This window comes from Coenobita brevimanus, chromosome 57, assembly GCF_032717465.1.
Source record: "Coenobita brevimanus isolate Jiangsu-jjx chromosome 57, ASM3271746v2, whole genome shotgun sequence".
Taxonomy (NCBI): domain Eukaryota; kingdom Metazoa; phylum Arthropoda; class Malacostraca; order Decapoda; family Coenobitidae; genus Coenobita; species Coenobita brevimanus.
The window spans coordinates 29,732,460-29,748,289 of NC_137010.1; the positions used below are offsets into that span (position 1 = coordinate 29,732,460).

General features: G+C 42.6%; 1 protein-coding gene across 1 annotated transcript in view; it reads right to left on the reverse strand.

The window, feature by feature from the left end:
• LOC145402129 (NEDD8-conjugating enzyme UBE2F-like) overlaps positions 1-15,830 on the reverse strand; it is a 206,461-nt gene that overhangs the window by 13,420 nt on the left and 177,211 nt on the right. The window contains exon 4 of the mRNA XM_080274244.1: positions 1,805-1,966. Coding sequence (XP_080130370.1) covers positions 1,805-1,966 — 162 coding nt within the window. The remainder of the gene's footprint in view (positions 1-1,804; positions 1,967-15,830) is intronic.

The window sequence follows — 15,830 nt, forward strand, 5'->3', positions numbered from 1 at the left end:
CACCTGGTGGTTAGGAGTTAACTCCACATGCTCCTCTCAAATAACTCATTTCCACAGTTCTCACTCTTCACTTGTGTCTTTCCACCAAGGTCTAAGCTTCTTTTCCATACATTATAGTGGGTATCACCACTACTACATCATGTAGTGACTTTTTTACTTTCATGCACACTTCCCGATTTATTATTATTCAAGTACTTCACCCTCCAAACTTCTATCCTTACTCATCACACTATCCATATACTTAAATGCATTCACAATTCAATTTCCATTTCCTCACCATCCAGCCTCACTGTGCGTTCAGTGGCCTCATTTCTCTCGAAGACCACAAATTTACTCTTCCCTACATTCACCTTTAGATTCTGTTTCTTACATACTCTTCCACACTCATTCACCAAGCCTTGCAGTTCCCAATATTGCCTTTTCTCATTAGGGTCACTCCATCATCCACTACCTTACCTTGCATCTCTTTCATAACTCTATCCATATTCAAACTGAACAACCATATGGATATGACAGATCCTCGTTTCCATCCAACATTCAGATAGAAAAATGCACTCATTTCACTATCTACATGCACTGCAGTCCTAGTGCCCTCATACATATTCTTCACAACATTCAACAGCTTCCCATTTACTCCATATATTTTTTAATATTTTCCACATTCCTCATCTATCCACTCTGCCATATGCTTTTGCCAAAACCATGAAAGCAGCATAAAAAACTTCTTTCCCTTCTCTAGAAACTTTTGCACTAAACACCTTAGGGTGAATATCTGAGCTACACAACCTCTTCCCTTCCTGAAACGTCCCCATTCTTCTCCAACTAATTCCTCAGTTATTTCCCTACATCTGCCAATAAGTATCCTACCATATGCTTTTCCTATTATATCAAGAAGATAAATGCCGCTATGATGACCACACACTTCTTTTTCCCCTTTTCCTTTATACAGGGGAATAATTATACTTGACTTCCAATCCTCTGGGACTCTACCTTCCTCCCAGGCCAATCTGCACATCTTCCATATCTATTATACTACTATCTCTCCCTCGTGCATCAGCATTTCACCACACACTTCATCTCTTCCTTGGGCTTTACCCATTTTGACTTTATTCATTGCTTATACTATTTCCATCCTACTGATTTCTTCCTCCCTTCTCATGTCTCTCCTACTCCTAGCTACTTATACTAGTGTTATTTTCATTCTATATGTTTAACAATTCCTTAAAGTACTCTCTCCATCTGCTCACTCTTTCTTCCTTCTCCACCAGTAATCAGCCATTTTTATCTTTCACTCCCCTACTACGTTCTTTATCACTTTCTCTTACTCTCTTAACCTCATTTCAGAACATTTTCTTACATTCCCTCAGCTTTACGCATAAAATTCCTTCCAAACTCCTCATCCACTCTCTTCTTACTCTCTCTTACTAATCTTTTCACCTCTCTCCTCCTCTCTACATATAACTCTCTATTCCACCTCTCTACTTCCTCCATGCCTCTGCTTCCCATCCATTCATCCAGGGTTTTAAATATATAAAAGCCAGCTGCATATCAGCACGTGGAGACAAAAGTTTGCCTAACATTTAACCTCTTACACTTTTTTGCTTCCCTCTGTTAGTTAATCTTACTACGGTGACAGAGGATTATGATTCTCTGCCTGCAGATCATGCTCTCTGATAAGCTGCATCAGGGAGAAAAGTGATACACATGCCCTAAATATGTAAACAGAGTACACTAGGTCAATTCTTCTCCCCTACTTACACTTGTATATTTATGCCTCACACAGATGCTGGTTCCCAGAACTCACCATAAAGAGACTACTAAGGCCCCAGACAACATCCTTGAGCCGCCTCGTGGGAGCCCAACCCAGGCCATCAATGGAATTCTGCCGCAGGAGGGACAAGCAGATCTCGCCCTCCTCGCTAATGTTAGGGTGCCACAGTCTCGTCTCACACTTCACCATTGGAGGCTGCAGAAATCAAACTAGGTGAGCTAACAGAAAAGTAGGAGAAGAGATATGGAGGAATGGAAAAAGATACCATAAAAAAAAAAGGCATGCAAAGAAAAAGCATCTCAGAAGGGTAAACAGACAGGAAGGAAAAGGGGAGGAAAAAGGAAACGGATAACAGAATATGTGAGGCAAAAAGGAGGAGGAAAAAGGTGGTATTAAACAAAAAGCCAAAGGAAAACATAACCATGCAAACTGAAACGGAGGATAGGAAAACAGGGTGGTAGGAGGAGGAGGAGGATCTGGTCTTTTGTATCTAAAGTGCCAGTTCTTCCTTTAATTTATGCCACAATGATCATTTGTAAGGTAGTACACCTCCTCTGAGTAACTGCTTTATAACCCATGTAAATTGTAACACATATGAGGCATGCAGCATGGCCCATGCAAACCTTCATTGTGCCTCATAAGAGGTCTGCAGTGCAGCAGGGGTTATGGAGTCCATTAGCACTCAAAACATATTTACACTTTTACAATTACAAGAATTGTTACATCACTCATATGCAATACACATTTCACTAGCAGATGTGGCAGCAATTAAATCGTATACTGTAATCATCTGTCTTGACACCTCTCACCAGATCTGAGCTTCCTGAAATGAGAAAGGCTTTGAGCTGCCTCTTGAATGTTTCAACAGAAGTCAAATCTAATCTAAAGGAAGTGTAGGAAAAAGATCAACCAGAGATAGATGAGCGATGACCTGCTCCAGGCTCATCAAGGCATAATGAGTCATCTCATTTGGGCAAGTGCTGAGCTGCCCTACCGAGAGCTGTTTATGGACCATGCTTCGCTTTGCTGAAAACCAACGATTTATGCGATGATGCAGGAGCAATTGCTCTGTGGCCCTATTGGGACACTGAGCTGTAAAAATAATGGTAACAATTAGGGGTCAAAACATCCCTTTAGAAAACTTCAATCTGCATAAAACTGAAGTAGGCCCACCTCCAACCCAATTGCAACCATCCTGCGAAGTTTCACTGAAAATCTTTTCCAGTTTCGACTGTGCTACACACACACACACACACACACACACACACACACACACACACACACACACACACACACACACACACACACACAAACTGACAATGATGGAAAATATCCATGAGAAATATGGAATTATGATGAGTATACAGCATGTGAAGAGAGTCTCAGTAGACATGTCCCTAAATTGCTATCCATATGGAAAGGAATGGTTTAATTATAAATATAGGAAGGCAAAGTAAATAAGAATTTCTATCAATCTATCAACTGCCAGATTTCTTAATTCTGTAAGGGATGGCTACAAACTAATTGCCTCTGTGTCACCCTATCCCCTGCCATTTTGCTGCCCTCTCCTCAACTTACACCCTCCTCTCTCATCTATGTCTCTACTCCATCTCTCTCAGTCTACCCTCTCTCTTCCCCCTTCCACCTCACTCACATACACACTCCTAGTCAGTTTAGTCTCTCACTTTCCATCCTCTCCACATGGCCAAACCACCTCTGTGGATGGCTTCTAACACTCTGCCACTTCCACATCCACATCACAATGCTTCTTCACTTCCTCCTTTATTAGTCAGTCTTTCCATGTAACTCCACATGCTCCTCTCAAATAACTCATTTCCACTACTCCCACTCTTGACTTGTGTCCTTACAATAAAGAAATACCACATGGAACAGGTTATAAAAGAGGTATAGTCAGAGAGCATCAAATGAACTCAAGGAGGCAAGAAATTACTATTTATTGGTACAAGGAGAAGAAGAAATGAAATATGAGAAGGATACGGAGACTAAAACTAAGGAGGAACCAAAATTGTTCAACAAACTTGTAAATGGCAAAATGAAAGTATGAGATACCAAATTGAGACAGAGATGGGCAAGTGATATGTGATAAGGATGAGGATATGGGTGTGATAATGAAAAACAGGGTACATTCAATATTTATAAATGAAGGTGAATTTATGGGATCAGGTGAAGAAGGGAGGGATATGTAGTTTGCAAGTGCTTGATAGAAATGAAATTTTACAACTGATGAGGGAATCAGATGAGAGAAAGGCCATGAGGCCAGATGGCATTGTTTGACAGATGTATCAACTGGTGTAGCTAACTTATCATATCATTTATAAACTCCAACATGCTTGCATGCATCGGCCTTGGCCGCCTAGTGCTCTCCATGTTGCTCGATCTCTGGCAGCCTCCCTATTCAACCCCTCATACCTGAGGCCACATTCTATGACTTCATCCTAAGTCTTTTTTTGTCTGTCTTTTGCAACCCAACTCCCAACATTCACACATCTCACCTTCCGCACCCATATGTCATCCACCATCCTCTCCACATGCTCAAACCATCTCAATCTACCCCACCTCATCACAGCATCAATACAGTCCGGTCCCATCCTGCTTCTCAACTCTTCATTATAATCCTAGTGCCTACAGGCTTCACATTCAAGGACGTACTACACATCCATCTAATTAGTCACTTCAGTATGTTTAAACCTACAAATATCCTCTTCCTTTACTGCACAGGTCTCACTCCTACAGAGCATTACACTCCTAACACATGCCACATACAAAGATCCCTTAGCATGGAGGGAGAGCCCTCTCAACATCATGAAATGTAACAGCTCCCTGAACTTCCTCCAACCATTCCTTCCCCCAGCAACAATGCTAGTTCCAGCCCCACCTCCAGCACATAACATGTCCTCTAAATAACAAATCTCTTCCACAAATTCAAGACTCACCAGTAAGATCAATCCTTTCATGCATGACAGTCTCTACATGCTCTCCCCAACACATCGAACACAAGAAAACACCATTATTTTGCAGCCTACCACTAATACCACTACCTCTCTTATCCATCCACTTATCACAAACACTACACAAGATGGAGTTACTTCCCACACCCTTGTGGTAAACTGCACATGGCCACACTCCTTCTGCTTTGACAGTACTTCCACCGCCCCTAGCTATCAACACTTTTGTTTTATTAAATGTTTACTGAAAACATGAAACTTTCCAATACACTGGAAAAGTGTAATTATAGTGCCAATTTATAAAGAAAGTGATAGAGAAGATCCACTTAATTATAGTCTGACATCCCTCACCAGCATTGTTTGTACATTGTGTGAAAGAATTATCAGAAAAAGGTAGATTAAGTTCCTATGAGAAAATGAGGTAAAAACAGCAAAATAGTTTGGATTCATGGAAGGCTCTCCATGTGTCAAACACCTGCCGAGTTTTTACAGTAGAGTGGTGGATATCATACAGGATAGAGAAGGTTGGGTAGTCTGTGTATAACTGGAACTGAAGAAGACATTTGATAGGGTGCTGCATAACAGGTTGCTATAGAAATTAAAAACTATTGGAATGAATGTGATTTTGCTAACAAGGATAGAAAATTATTTAGTGGGAAAACAAATGAGAAGTTATAAGAGACCAGTATTCTCAACAGAAGACTGTGACTATTGGATTGCCACAAGGTTCAGTTACGGCTCCTCTTACTCTATGTTTTTGATACATGTACACGATATGCCAGAAGACTTTAGCAGCTACTGTATATGAATATGTTTGCAGACGATGCAAAAATTATGAAGTGAATCCAGAACAGTGACAGTTGTATGGAGTTGCAAAATGATTTGGATAAGTAGTTGGATCCACACGTAGAAAATGGAGTTTAATGGGGAAAAAAACAAAAGGCAATGTCTTAGCAGTAGGAATAACTGGTAAAAGACCTGGTTGTGAGTATACAATGGGAAGAGAAAGAGTCAGTAAAGCAAGGGAAAAGAAAGACCTGGGAGTAACCATATAGGACAATCTATCACCAAAGAAGCATATAAATATAATTGGCGGAGCATACTGATTGATGACCAATATAAGAGCAGCTTTCAGCTACCTGGATGAAGAAACGTTGAAAAATAACTGCGACCATATAAAGACCAAAATTGGAATATGCAGCAGTAAGTGAAGATGAAGGAGAACTGCAAGGGTTGGCGAATGAGTTTTGAAGAGTATGTAAGAAATGGAATGTAAAGGTGAATGCAAGGTGGAATAAAGATGTGGTCTTCAAGAGAAGTGAGGTTAGTGAATGCATAGTGAGGCTGGATGGTGAGGAAATGGAAAATGTGAGTGCATTTAAGTACTTGGGTAATGTGATGAGTATGTATGGAAGTTTAGAGGATGAGGTGCTTGAAAGGGTACGACAGGGAGGATAGGATACTGGTTCACTGAAATCAGGATGATGTGCTTGAGAGTGTACAACAAGGATAAAAGGATGCTGGTTCTTTGAAAGCAGTGATAAGAAATAGGGAAGTGAGTAGGGAAATTAAGAAGTCGCTGCATGACAGTACTATGGTACTCACTCTGACGCATGGAAGCAAAGCTGGGACCCTGTTGGAAGGGCACAAGTCAAGAGTGAGAGCAGCGGAAATGAGTTATTTGAAAGGAGCATGTGGAGTTACATGGGGGGGGAGAGAGAGAGAGAAACTGACAAATGAGGAAATGAAGGAGACTCGTGGTGTGAATGTAGATGTGATAGAAAGCATTAGGAGAAATATACAGATGTAGTTCAGCCATGCAGAGAGAATGGAGAATGACAGACTGATGAGGAGAGTGTATGTGAGTGAGATGGAGAGGGAAGAAGGTGGGGGAGATCGCAGATGAGATGGAGGGATGAAACGAAGAGGTGCTAAGAGTGAGAGGGGGGGGTAAGTTGGGGGGAGGGCACTGAATTGACAGGGGACAGGACAATAAGGAGACGATTCGTTTGTGGCAATCTCTTGCAGGATTAGGGTGTCTGGCAGTAGATAAACATATGGTCACTGCATCTGAATGTGCATGTTAAAAAATTGGAAAAGGTACAGAGAATGGCAACTAAGATGTTACCAAATCTCATGAAGTGAGTCTGAAAAAGCCGAAATTACCAAACGCTCAGTGAGAGAAAAAGAAAGGAGATCTGATTACGGTGTTTAACCTGTGCCGTCCCGGCGATGTGAATTAACGCGGCAACATTGCAAGGTCCCTAATTTGCACAATTTTCAATTTTCACGAGTGATTTCGCGAGTGATTTTTGACATGTATACACGGGACACCTTCCTCTACAAGATGCCAAGCAGGAACAATGCCTTACACCGCAAAATCTCTTCCCCCCCCCTTGCACGCCATTGTCTCGGCAATTCACCTGTTACCAGTGACCTGGTCAATAAAGACATTCAGGGCCAGAGTGATTCCCCAATCGATGACAATGTGGAGGACAAAGTTTACACAGCATTTGAGGAAGAATCAGTCAGAAATGATGATCAGGTAATGTGGGAAAATAAAGGTCATGAATGGTGATGAGTTAGTGAGTGAAACAATGCTTATAATGCCTATATTACTGTTTGAAAACCAATATACTCTTGTACTATGTATAAATTCGTACCAAGTAAATAAATAAATACTGTTTATGAGTGGATAAAATAGTTACCCTCCCATAGAACTCGTTTTCTTTGGTGCCAGCCTGTTAGAAAACCCAGTCAGGTAAGGAAGTACACATACCTAAATTGCGTATTTTAAACCACAGGTGAGCGATTTCTCTATGAATTTTCAATGTTTCTCACCAAAAGCGGATGTTTGGGCAAAAAAAAAAAAAAAAAAGGTCCAAAAACGTCGGGATGGGGCGGGTTAACAGTGTTAGAAAACTGGAAGAGGTGGATAGGGAAAATATTTTTTTGGATGATGGAAAGACAAGAGGACATAATATAAACTGGAGAAATAATGCTTGCAACAAGTGAAAACATTTAGTTTCCCAAACAGAAGTACAGACATTTGGAACAATCTGAAAGGGTAGGTGGTGCAAGCAATGACCATCCACGTGTTTAACCCCTTCGTACCCAGATGTGAATCATGTACGTCAAGTGTAGATACCAGCCACCACCCATGGTGCCAACACACTACGTGTTCTTCATATTATTTATCGTTTCCTTACATGTTTATGTTCAGCAAAACTGTTCTTTAAGTGTACTTTTGTGCTAAATATAATATACAATACATTTAATGTACAAAATATATGTCTATCTATCTATCTATTGCCAGAAGCCTCAATCCTGTTCGGGGTGGCCACAAACAAATCGCCTCCACGTCGCCCTGTCCCCAGCCATTTCACTGCCCTGCTGCCAACTCACACCCTCCTCTCTCATATACCTCTCCACCCCATCCCTCCATCTCATCCTCGGCCTCCCCCTCCCTCTCCCCCCCTCCACCTCACCCACATACACTCTCTTCGTTAGTCTTTCACCCTCCATCCTCTCCACATGGCCAAACCACCTCAGTGTATTCCTCCTAACACTTCCTACCACATCCATATCCACACCACAACGCTCCTTTATATCCTCATTTGTCAGCCTGTCTCTCCATGTGACTCCACAGGCTCCTTTTAAATAACTCATTTCCACTGCTCTCACTCTTGACTTGTGTCCTTCCAACAACGTCCAAGCTTAACTTCCATACGTTAGAGTTGGTATCACAATACAGTAACCACTAATATCCAGACGCCCAATATCCGAACATCCCCATTAACCGGATATAATCATCCCGGGATCCAATATTCCCAAAATGGTCCGAAAACCCCAAAAAATAAAAAATAAAAAACAAATTTTTCCCGCTCGTAATTTGAACTTACTGCGCGCAGCGCGGGAGAGCATTGTTGTGGCGCGTCATTCCTCTGACGTCTGATAGAGCGCCGCTGGATCCTCCCCACTTTCCACCTGTCTCTCGCCGCGAGTGCACGCTCGTCGTTATGGCTGCCCATGTGATCGCTGTTGTGGTGGTGCCTTACCTGCTGCAGGCACTCCTGCTGCTCTTGGGCCTACTCTTAGTGTGTGTGATGATGTCCCCACCACCTGAGAAAAGGAAGAGAGTGGTGTTGACTCTGGAGAAGAAACGGGAGATATTGGAGAAAGCAGATGCGGGGTGGTCTTCTTCCTGCATTCTCTGCGAGTTTAACCTGACCTGATCTACTTTGTTCAATATTAAGAGACCCCGAGACAAACTCATGCAGTACACGGCTGACTTCTTGTCGAGAAGCAAACGCAATGTGGAGAGGAAGGTCATGTTTACCCCCAAGTTTGCAGAAATCGACCGATCCACATTGATTTGGTATCGACAACAACATGCTGCTGGTGTGACGGTACGTGGAACAGAGCTGAAGGCTGCTGCTGAGAAGTTCGCCAGGCTTCACGACGCCCTAGACTTCAAGGCATCCGAGGGTTGGCTCTTTGCGTTCAAGTTACGGCATGACCTTACCAACCGTAAAGCTCATGGCGAAGCTTTGGACGCTAACGAGGATGGAGTTGACGAGTTTCGGCACAAGGTGAAGAGCTTGATCGACAGGGAGGGCCTCACTCTTGGTCAAGTCTACAACACAGACAAAACTGGTCTATTCTATCGTTCGCTGCCAACGAACACTCTAGCTGAGGAGACAGAGAAGCGTGTAACTGGCCGCAAGCTCTCCAAGGAACGGATATCTGCTTTGTGTTGTGCCAATGCTAACGGCATGCACCGGCTTAAGCCCATTGTTGTTGGCTGTGCAAAGCCGCCTTAGTGTCTTCGTGGGGTGATGGATGTCCTTCCTGCCGTCTGGTACCATTCTTTGAAGGCATGGTTTACAGCCGTGATCTTCAAAGACTGGTTCCACCGCCACTTCATCAAGGAGGTCATCAATTACCAGATGAAGACACTGGTAATCCCGCACGACCAGGTAAAGGCCCTCCTTCTCCTCGACAATGCACCTGCCCACCCGTGCGACAAGGACTCGGTTGCTGAGAATGGCCGGATTAGGTGCATGTTTCTGCCACCTAATACAACTGCTCTCATCCAACCAATGGACCAAGGAGTGATCGTGGCAACAAAGCGCCTATACCGAAGGAAGTTCCTGGACGAGGTGATGGTTGTTCTCGAGGACGAGGACGAGCGCAGGGAGGGACGGGACACACGAGGCAAGCGGACTTTGGAAAACCTTCGCCGCTACAACATCAAGTCTGCGCTGTACAACTGGGCTAGTGCATGGAAGGAAGTCCCTGTGAAGACTCTGGAAAATGGTTGGTCTCGTCTGCTTCTCGGAACGGATGTGGAGTACGATTTTCTAGGGTTTGGCGTGGATGACTTCCATGCACGGCTACGTACGCACGGCGACGATGTTGATGTGGATGACGTTCGTGAGTGGTTAGATGATGACGAAGGCAATCCTGGGTATCAGACATTGTCTGATATCGAGATCGCGTCTTCAGTTGCAGGTGTCAGTACCGAACTTGAAGATTCCGACGAGGAAGGCGACAATGATGCGGACTCCTCTCAGCAGGACACTACTCCAGCCATCCCCATGCTGAGCGCACTCCAGGAACATCTAGAGTTCGTCCTAGACTACCTGGAACACCCGGACTGCGACAGGAAGATGGGGCCCTTGGGACTCGTGGAGGAAGTGCGTGCTTTCAGGCAGCGCATCATCAATCGTCAGAATCGTCGGTCATTGCGTCAATCAACCATTGACAGTTTTTTCAGGCCCGTGACCCCCGCTGTGCCCAGCCCCGATTCCAATCCGTTGCCTCCCCAAGACAGGCCCTCATGCTCCGAGCCACAGCCCAGCACATCAGCCACGGTGGAGTCACCGCTCGACGTGAGTTTGCAGCTGTCTTCAGAGTCGTCTGCAGTGGGTACGCCATCACCACGACCCAGCGATGCACCCCTAGGTCACCTGCCAGTGATACTCTCAGACTCTGACAGTGAATAAACAGCAAGAACTTCTCCACTAGACCACACGGGAATTTAGAGTGTTGTGCAGTGAAAAAAACAGTGTGTTGTGTTAAGGATTTACAGTTGTGAGAGAAAAGACTCAATTGGAACAAAATTTAAGGTAAATAGACTTGTTTGTTTTGGCTTTGGAAAATTATTAGAAGAATGGGAAAAGTTAAAGTGCAGAGTGCAACACTTAGTAAGTTACAATGGAGCATTAGTTAGACAAGAGTGCGCACTGTGAAGAGAACGGACTTCTGTGTGCGATTGACTAAGTTCAGAGTAAGACTTCAGGAACAGTGTACTGGAAGTGCTTCAGGAAATCCTTCTTACTGTCAGAGTCCGAGAGGAGGCGGTTATTCATCGAGGTGGCCATGGACTTGCTGTAAGTAGGCAGAATGTTTCATACTGTACTTTTTTCCATACTATACTTACCTCATTTCACTCTTTAATGTCCTTTATTGGTGTGAATAGGGTGTTAGGAGCTATGCATGTGCAGTAGGAAGGTGTTTTTCTGAGTTAGGCTAGGTTAGGGTCCATAAGTACCAGTCCAGGAGCCAGTCACCAGAATGTTTAATATTGTATGAACCTACTTCTAAACCCTCATTTTATGCTTCTTTTGCATTTATTTCAGTCATTTATGTGCCTTATCGGTGTGATTTGGGTCTTAAATAGGTGCTATGCATGTCCAGAGGGAGTTGTATAGGTGTTTCTCTGAGTTAGGGTCCATAAGTACAAGTCCATAAGCTGGGGCCCAATATCCGGACAGGACCACTATCCAGACCTGCCTATGGCTCTATTACGTCGGATATTGGAGTGATTACTGTACTGTCATGTAGTAACTTTTTCACTTCCATGCTCACTTCCCTGTTTCTTATCACTGCTTTCAAAGAACCAGCAGCCTTTCTTTCCTGCTGTACCCTTTCAAGCATTTCACCCTCCAAACCTCCACCCTTACTCATTACACTACCCAAGTACTTAAACGTACTCACATTTTCCAATTCCTCACCATCCAACCTCGCTGTCCATTCACTAACTTCACCTCTCTCAAAGACCATCACTTTACTCTTCCCTACATTCACCTTTAGATTCCGTTTCTTACACACTCTCCCAAACTCATCCACCAAGCCTTGCAGCTCCCCTTCGTCTTCACTCAACAACACAGTATCATCTGCAAACAACAGTACACGGAGTTTCCAAACACTATCCTCTCTCACCAGGGTCACTCCAACATCCACTACCCTACTTTGTACCTCTTTTATTACCCCACCCATGTACAGATTGAACAACCATGGAGACATGACACATCCCTGTTTCAACCCAACCTTCAAAATATATGTAATATATTAATATACCAAAATATATATATTAATATACAGTACAACATAAAAAAAAAAAAAAAAAAAAAAAAAAAAAAAAAAAAGGGCTAAGAACCTATGGTTCCCATTCTTTTTGCATTAAAAGAAAAAAAATGTCTGCCATGAACCACCTGCCCTCCTTTAAAAAAGCTTCTTCATCCTCCCATAACTAACAATAAATCTGAGAAATCACCATCTGATGTGTCACTACTATTTAAATAACTTGGCACATATATGTTATCTGAGCTATCCCTGCCATGATCAACCTTGGCACAGCAGCGTTAGTGTAAAGCTACAGAAACAAACACACAAATGGTGAGAATGGGAGAGCACAAAGCTACTTAGTGTAGCTTCCAGAAGGGCTGAGCACAAACTGAAAAACTGTATTGGTACTGGCTAAGGAAGGTGTGATGTAGTACAGGACTCCCCACATCTCACTCCTGACTGGTTGGTGGGCAGAGCATCTGAGAGATTCAGTGGCCTATACTAGACTCTCAGAACACTCCCAAACTTCTGTATCAATAGGTAACAAACACTGATACAACAGGACGTAAGGGTGTACATTGTGAGCAGGCTCACTGGGCACTTAAATTCTGGGTGTAACAGATTAAAAGTGATTTGGATAATTAAAGATAGGGAGATAGGACAATCTGAGCTTAGCTCAAATCCTGTACAGAACAACTAGGTAAATACACACACACAAGCACGTAAGAAATGAATATGTAAGGGTGCGGAAATAAGAAAGGAAATACGAAAAAGATATTGTAACTAAATGTAAAAAAGAGCCGAAACTATTTTACAGGTTTGTAAATGAAAAAATTAAAGTTAAGGAGAGTATAATACGATTGAGGGATGGAGATGAAACTTATGAAAGACATGAAGAATTGTGTGAAATAATGAACAACAAGCTGCAGTTAGTTTATGTGCTGGAAAAGGAATTTAGGGAACCTGAAATGGAACCAAGGATGATGGGAATGGCAAAAATTACAGTTGACGTGAATGAGGTGCTACAGCTGATGCGGGATTTGGTTGTGAGAAAAGCAATGGGACCAGATGGTGTGGCTGGATGGATCCTGAAGGCATGTGCAGACCAGTTAGTGTGGCCTGTTTATGTCATCATCAAGACCTCATTGGAAAATGGACAGCTACCTAAAGATTGGAAAAGAGCAAGTAATGTGCCAATCTTCAAGGGAGGAGATAAGGAAGATCCACTCAATTACAGACCTGTATCACTTACTAGTATTGTTTGTAAAATCTGTGAGAAAATTATCAGAAAAAGATGGATAAAGCATTTAGAAGAAAATGAAGTGATAACACCAAAACAATTTGGTTTTAGGAAGGAAGATCATGTGTTACTAACCTATTAAGTTTCTACAGTAGAGTAACAGATGTCATACAAGAGAGACAGGGATAGGCAGAGTGTGTCGATCTTGATCTCAAGAAAGCATCTGACAGGGTGCCCTATAGGAGACTGCTGTGGAAGTTGAAGACCTTTAGAGGGATGCATGGGAAACTATTAAAGTGCATGGGAGATTACTTGATAAGAAGGCAGATGAGAACAGTTATAAGAGACAAGGTTTCTCAAAGGAGAAACATGACTAGTGGAGTACCCCAGGGCTCTGTCTTAGCCCCAGTAATGTTTCTGATATATGGAAATGATTTGCCAGAGGGTTTAAATAGTTACATGAGTATGTTTGCAGATGATGCTAAAATCATGAAACATATTAAATGTATTGATAGTTGTAAAAAACCGCAAAAGGACTTGGACAAATTCCACAGCTGGAGCCAGGCTTGGAAAATGGATTTTAATGCCAAGAAGTGTCATGTATTAGAAATGGGAATGAGTGAAAAAGACCGCAATGGACATAAAAAATGGGCAATGAGATAATTAGTAAAAGAAAAGATGAGAAAGACTTGGGAGTGATTATTCAGGATGACTTGTCACGAGAAAAGCATATAAACAAAATCATTGGAGGAACTTATGGATTACTGACCAACATGAGGGCGGCTTTTAATTACATGGACAAGGAAAAGGGAGTTGATAGTGACCATGATAAGACCAAGACTAGAGTATGCAGCTGTGGTATGGTCACCTCATTTGAAGAAGCATGTTGATAAAGTAGAGAGGGTTCAATGGATGGCAAGGACGATGATACCTTGCTTAAGGGAACTCGCCTACAAGGAGAGACTGGAAAAACTGAAGTTACCAACACTGCGTGTGAGAAGGGAAAGAGGTGACTTGATCATAATATTTAGAAATGTAAGAGAATTGGAAAGGGTGGATAGAGAGGATCTTCTTATGTTGGATGATGGAAGAAAAAGAGGTCATGACTTCAAGTCGAGGAAAAGTAGACGTCTTAATGATCTTGAACGGTTCAGTTTCCTGATTAGAAGCATAAGTATTTGGAATGCCTTGGATGAAAAGGTGGTGCAGGCAAAGAACATTCATGTGTTTAAAACCAGATTAGATAAATGTAGATATGGAGACAGGATAACATGAACTTAGTTCAATTCCTGTATACAGTACTACAAATAAGTAAATACACACACACACACACACACACACACACACACACACACACACACACACACACACACACACACAGTGAAACAGCAGGATAGGAGGGACCCACACTGCTGCACTCCACTACTGGACATACCTAGAGTATCTTTAAATGAGTCAAACTCAGTACTAGGGTACATTAAGTGATGATTTAATATGGCAGAGCAAGTATAAGCAAAGATGTGCAGTCCAGTCCAAAGAAAGCATACATAAAAAATCGGTGATCCAAGGAACTAGCTGAGGAAAGGCTAACGTCAGGTTGTTGACATACCACCAAGGCACATAGCAAGGAGGTGCCAGACTGTTAAGTAAATATTATTTTTCTGTAAGATGAATTTATCTAATCTAGTTTTAAACACAGAAGAAATATGTGCAGCATTTGATGTGGTGTGTGGGAGGAAGAGAAGACAGAGGGGGGAGGGGTGCAAGGAACAGCGTGGTGGACTGAAGAGGTGAGACAGGCTGTGGCACAAAAGAAGAAAGCATACAATGAATGGATGAGAAATAGGGGCGTGGAAGAAGTTGAGAGGCGGAAGAGAGAGTTATATGCAGAAAGAAAGAGAGAGGTGAAAAGATTAGTAAGAGAGAGTAAGAAGGGAGTGGATGAGGAATTTGGAAGGAATTTGAGTGTAAAGTGGAGGGACTGTAAGAAAATGTTTTGGAAAGAGGTGAAGAGAGTAAGACAGGGTGGAAGTGAGGTTAGCCTGGGAGTGAAAGATAAAAATGGTAGATTACTAGTGGAGAAGGGAGAAAAAGTGAGCAGATGGAGAGAACACTTTAAGGAATTGTTGAACATACAGGATGGAAGTAATGCGAGTATAAGTGGCTGGGGAATGGGTGGGAGAAGGAGGGAGGTGAGAAGAAAGGAAGAAATCAGTAGGATAGAAGTTGTGGAAGCAATGAAGAAAGTTAAATCGGGGAAAGCCCCAGGAATTGATGGAGAGTGTGGTGAAATGTTGAAGCATGGGGGAGAGATAGTACTAGGATGGATGTGAAAGATGTGCACATTGTCCTGGGAGGAAGGTAGAGTCCCAGAGGATTGGAAGTCAGGTATAATTATTCCCTTGTACAAAGGAAAAGTGGAAAAAGAAGTGTATGGTAATCATAGGGGCATTTGTCTTCTTAGTATAATAGGAAAAGTGTATGGTAGGATACTTATTGA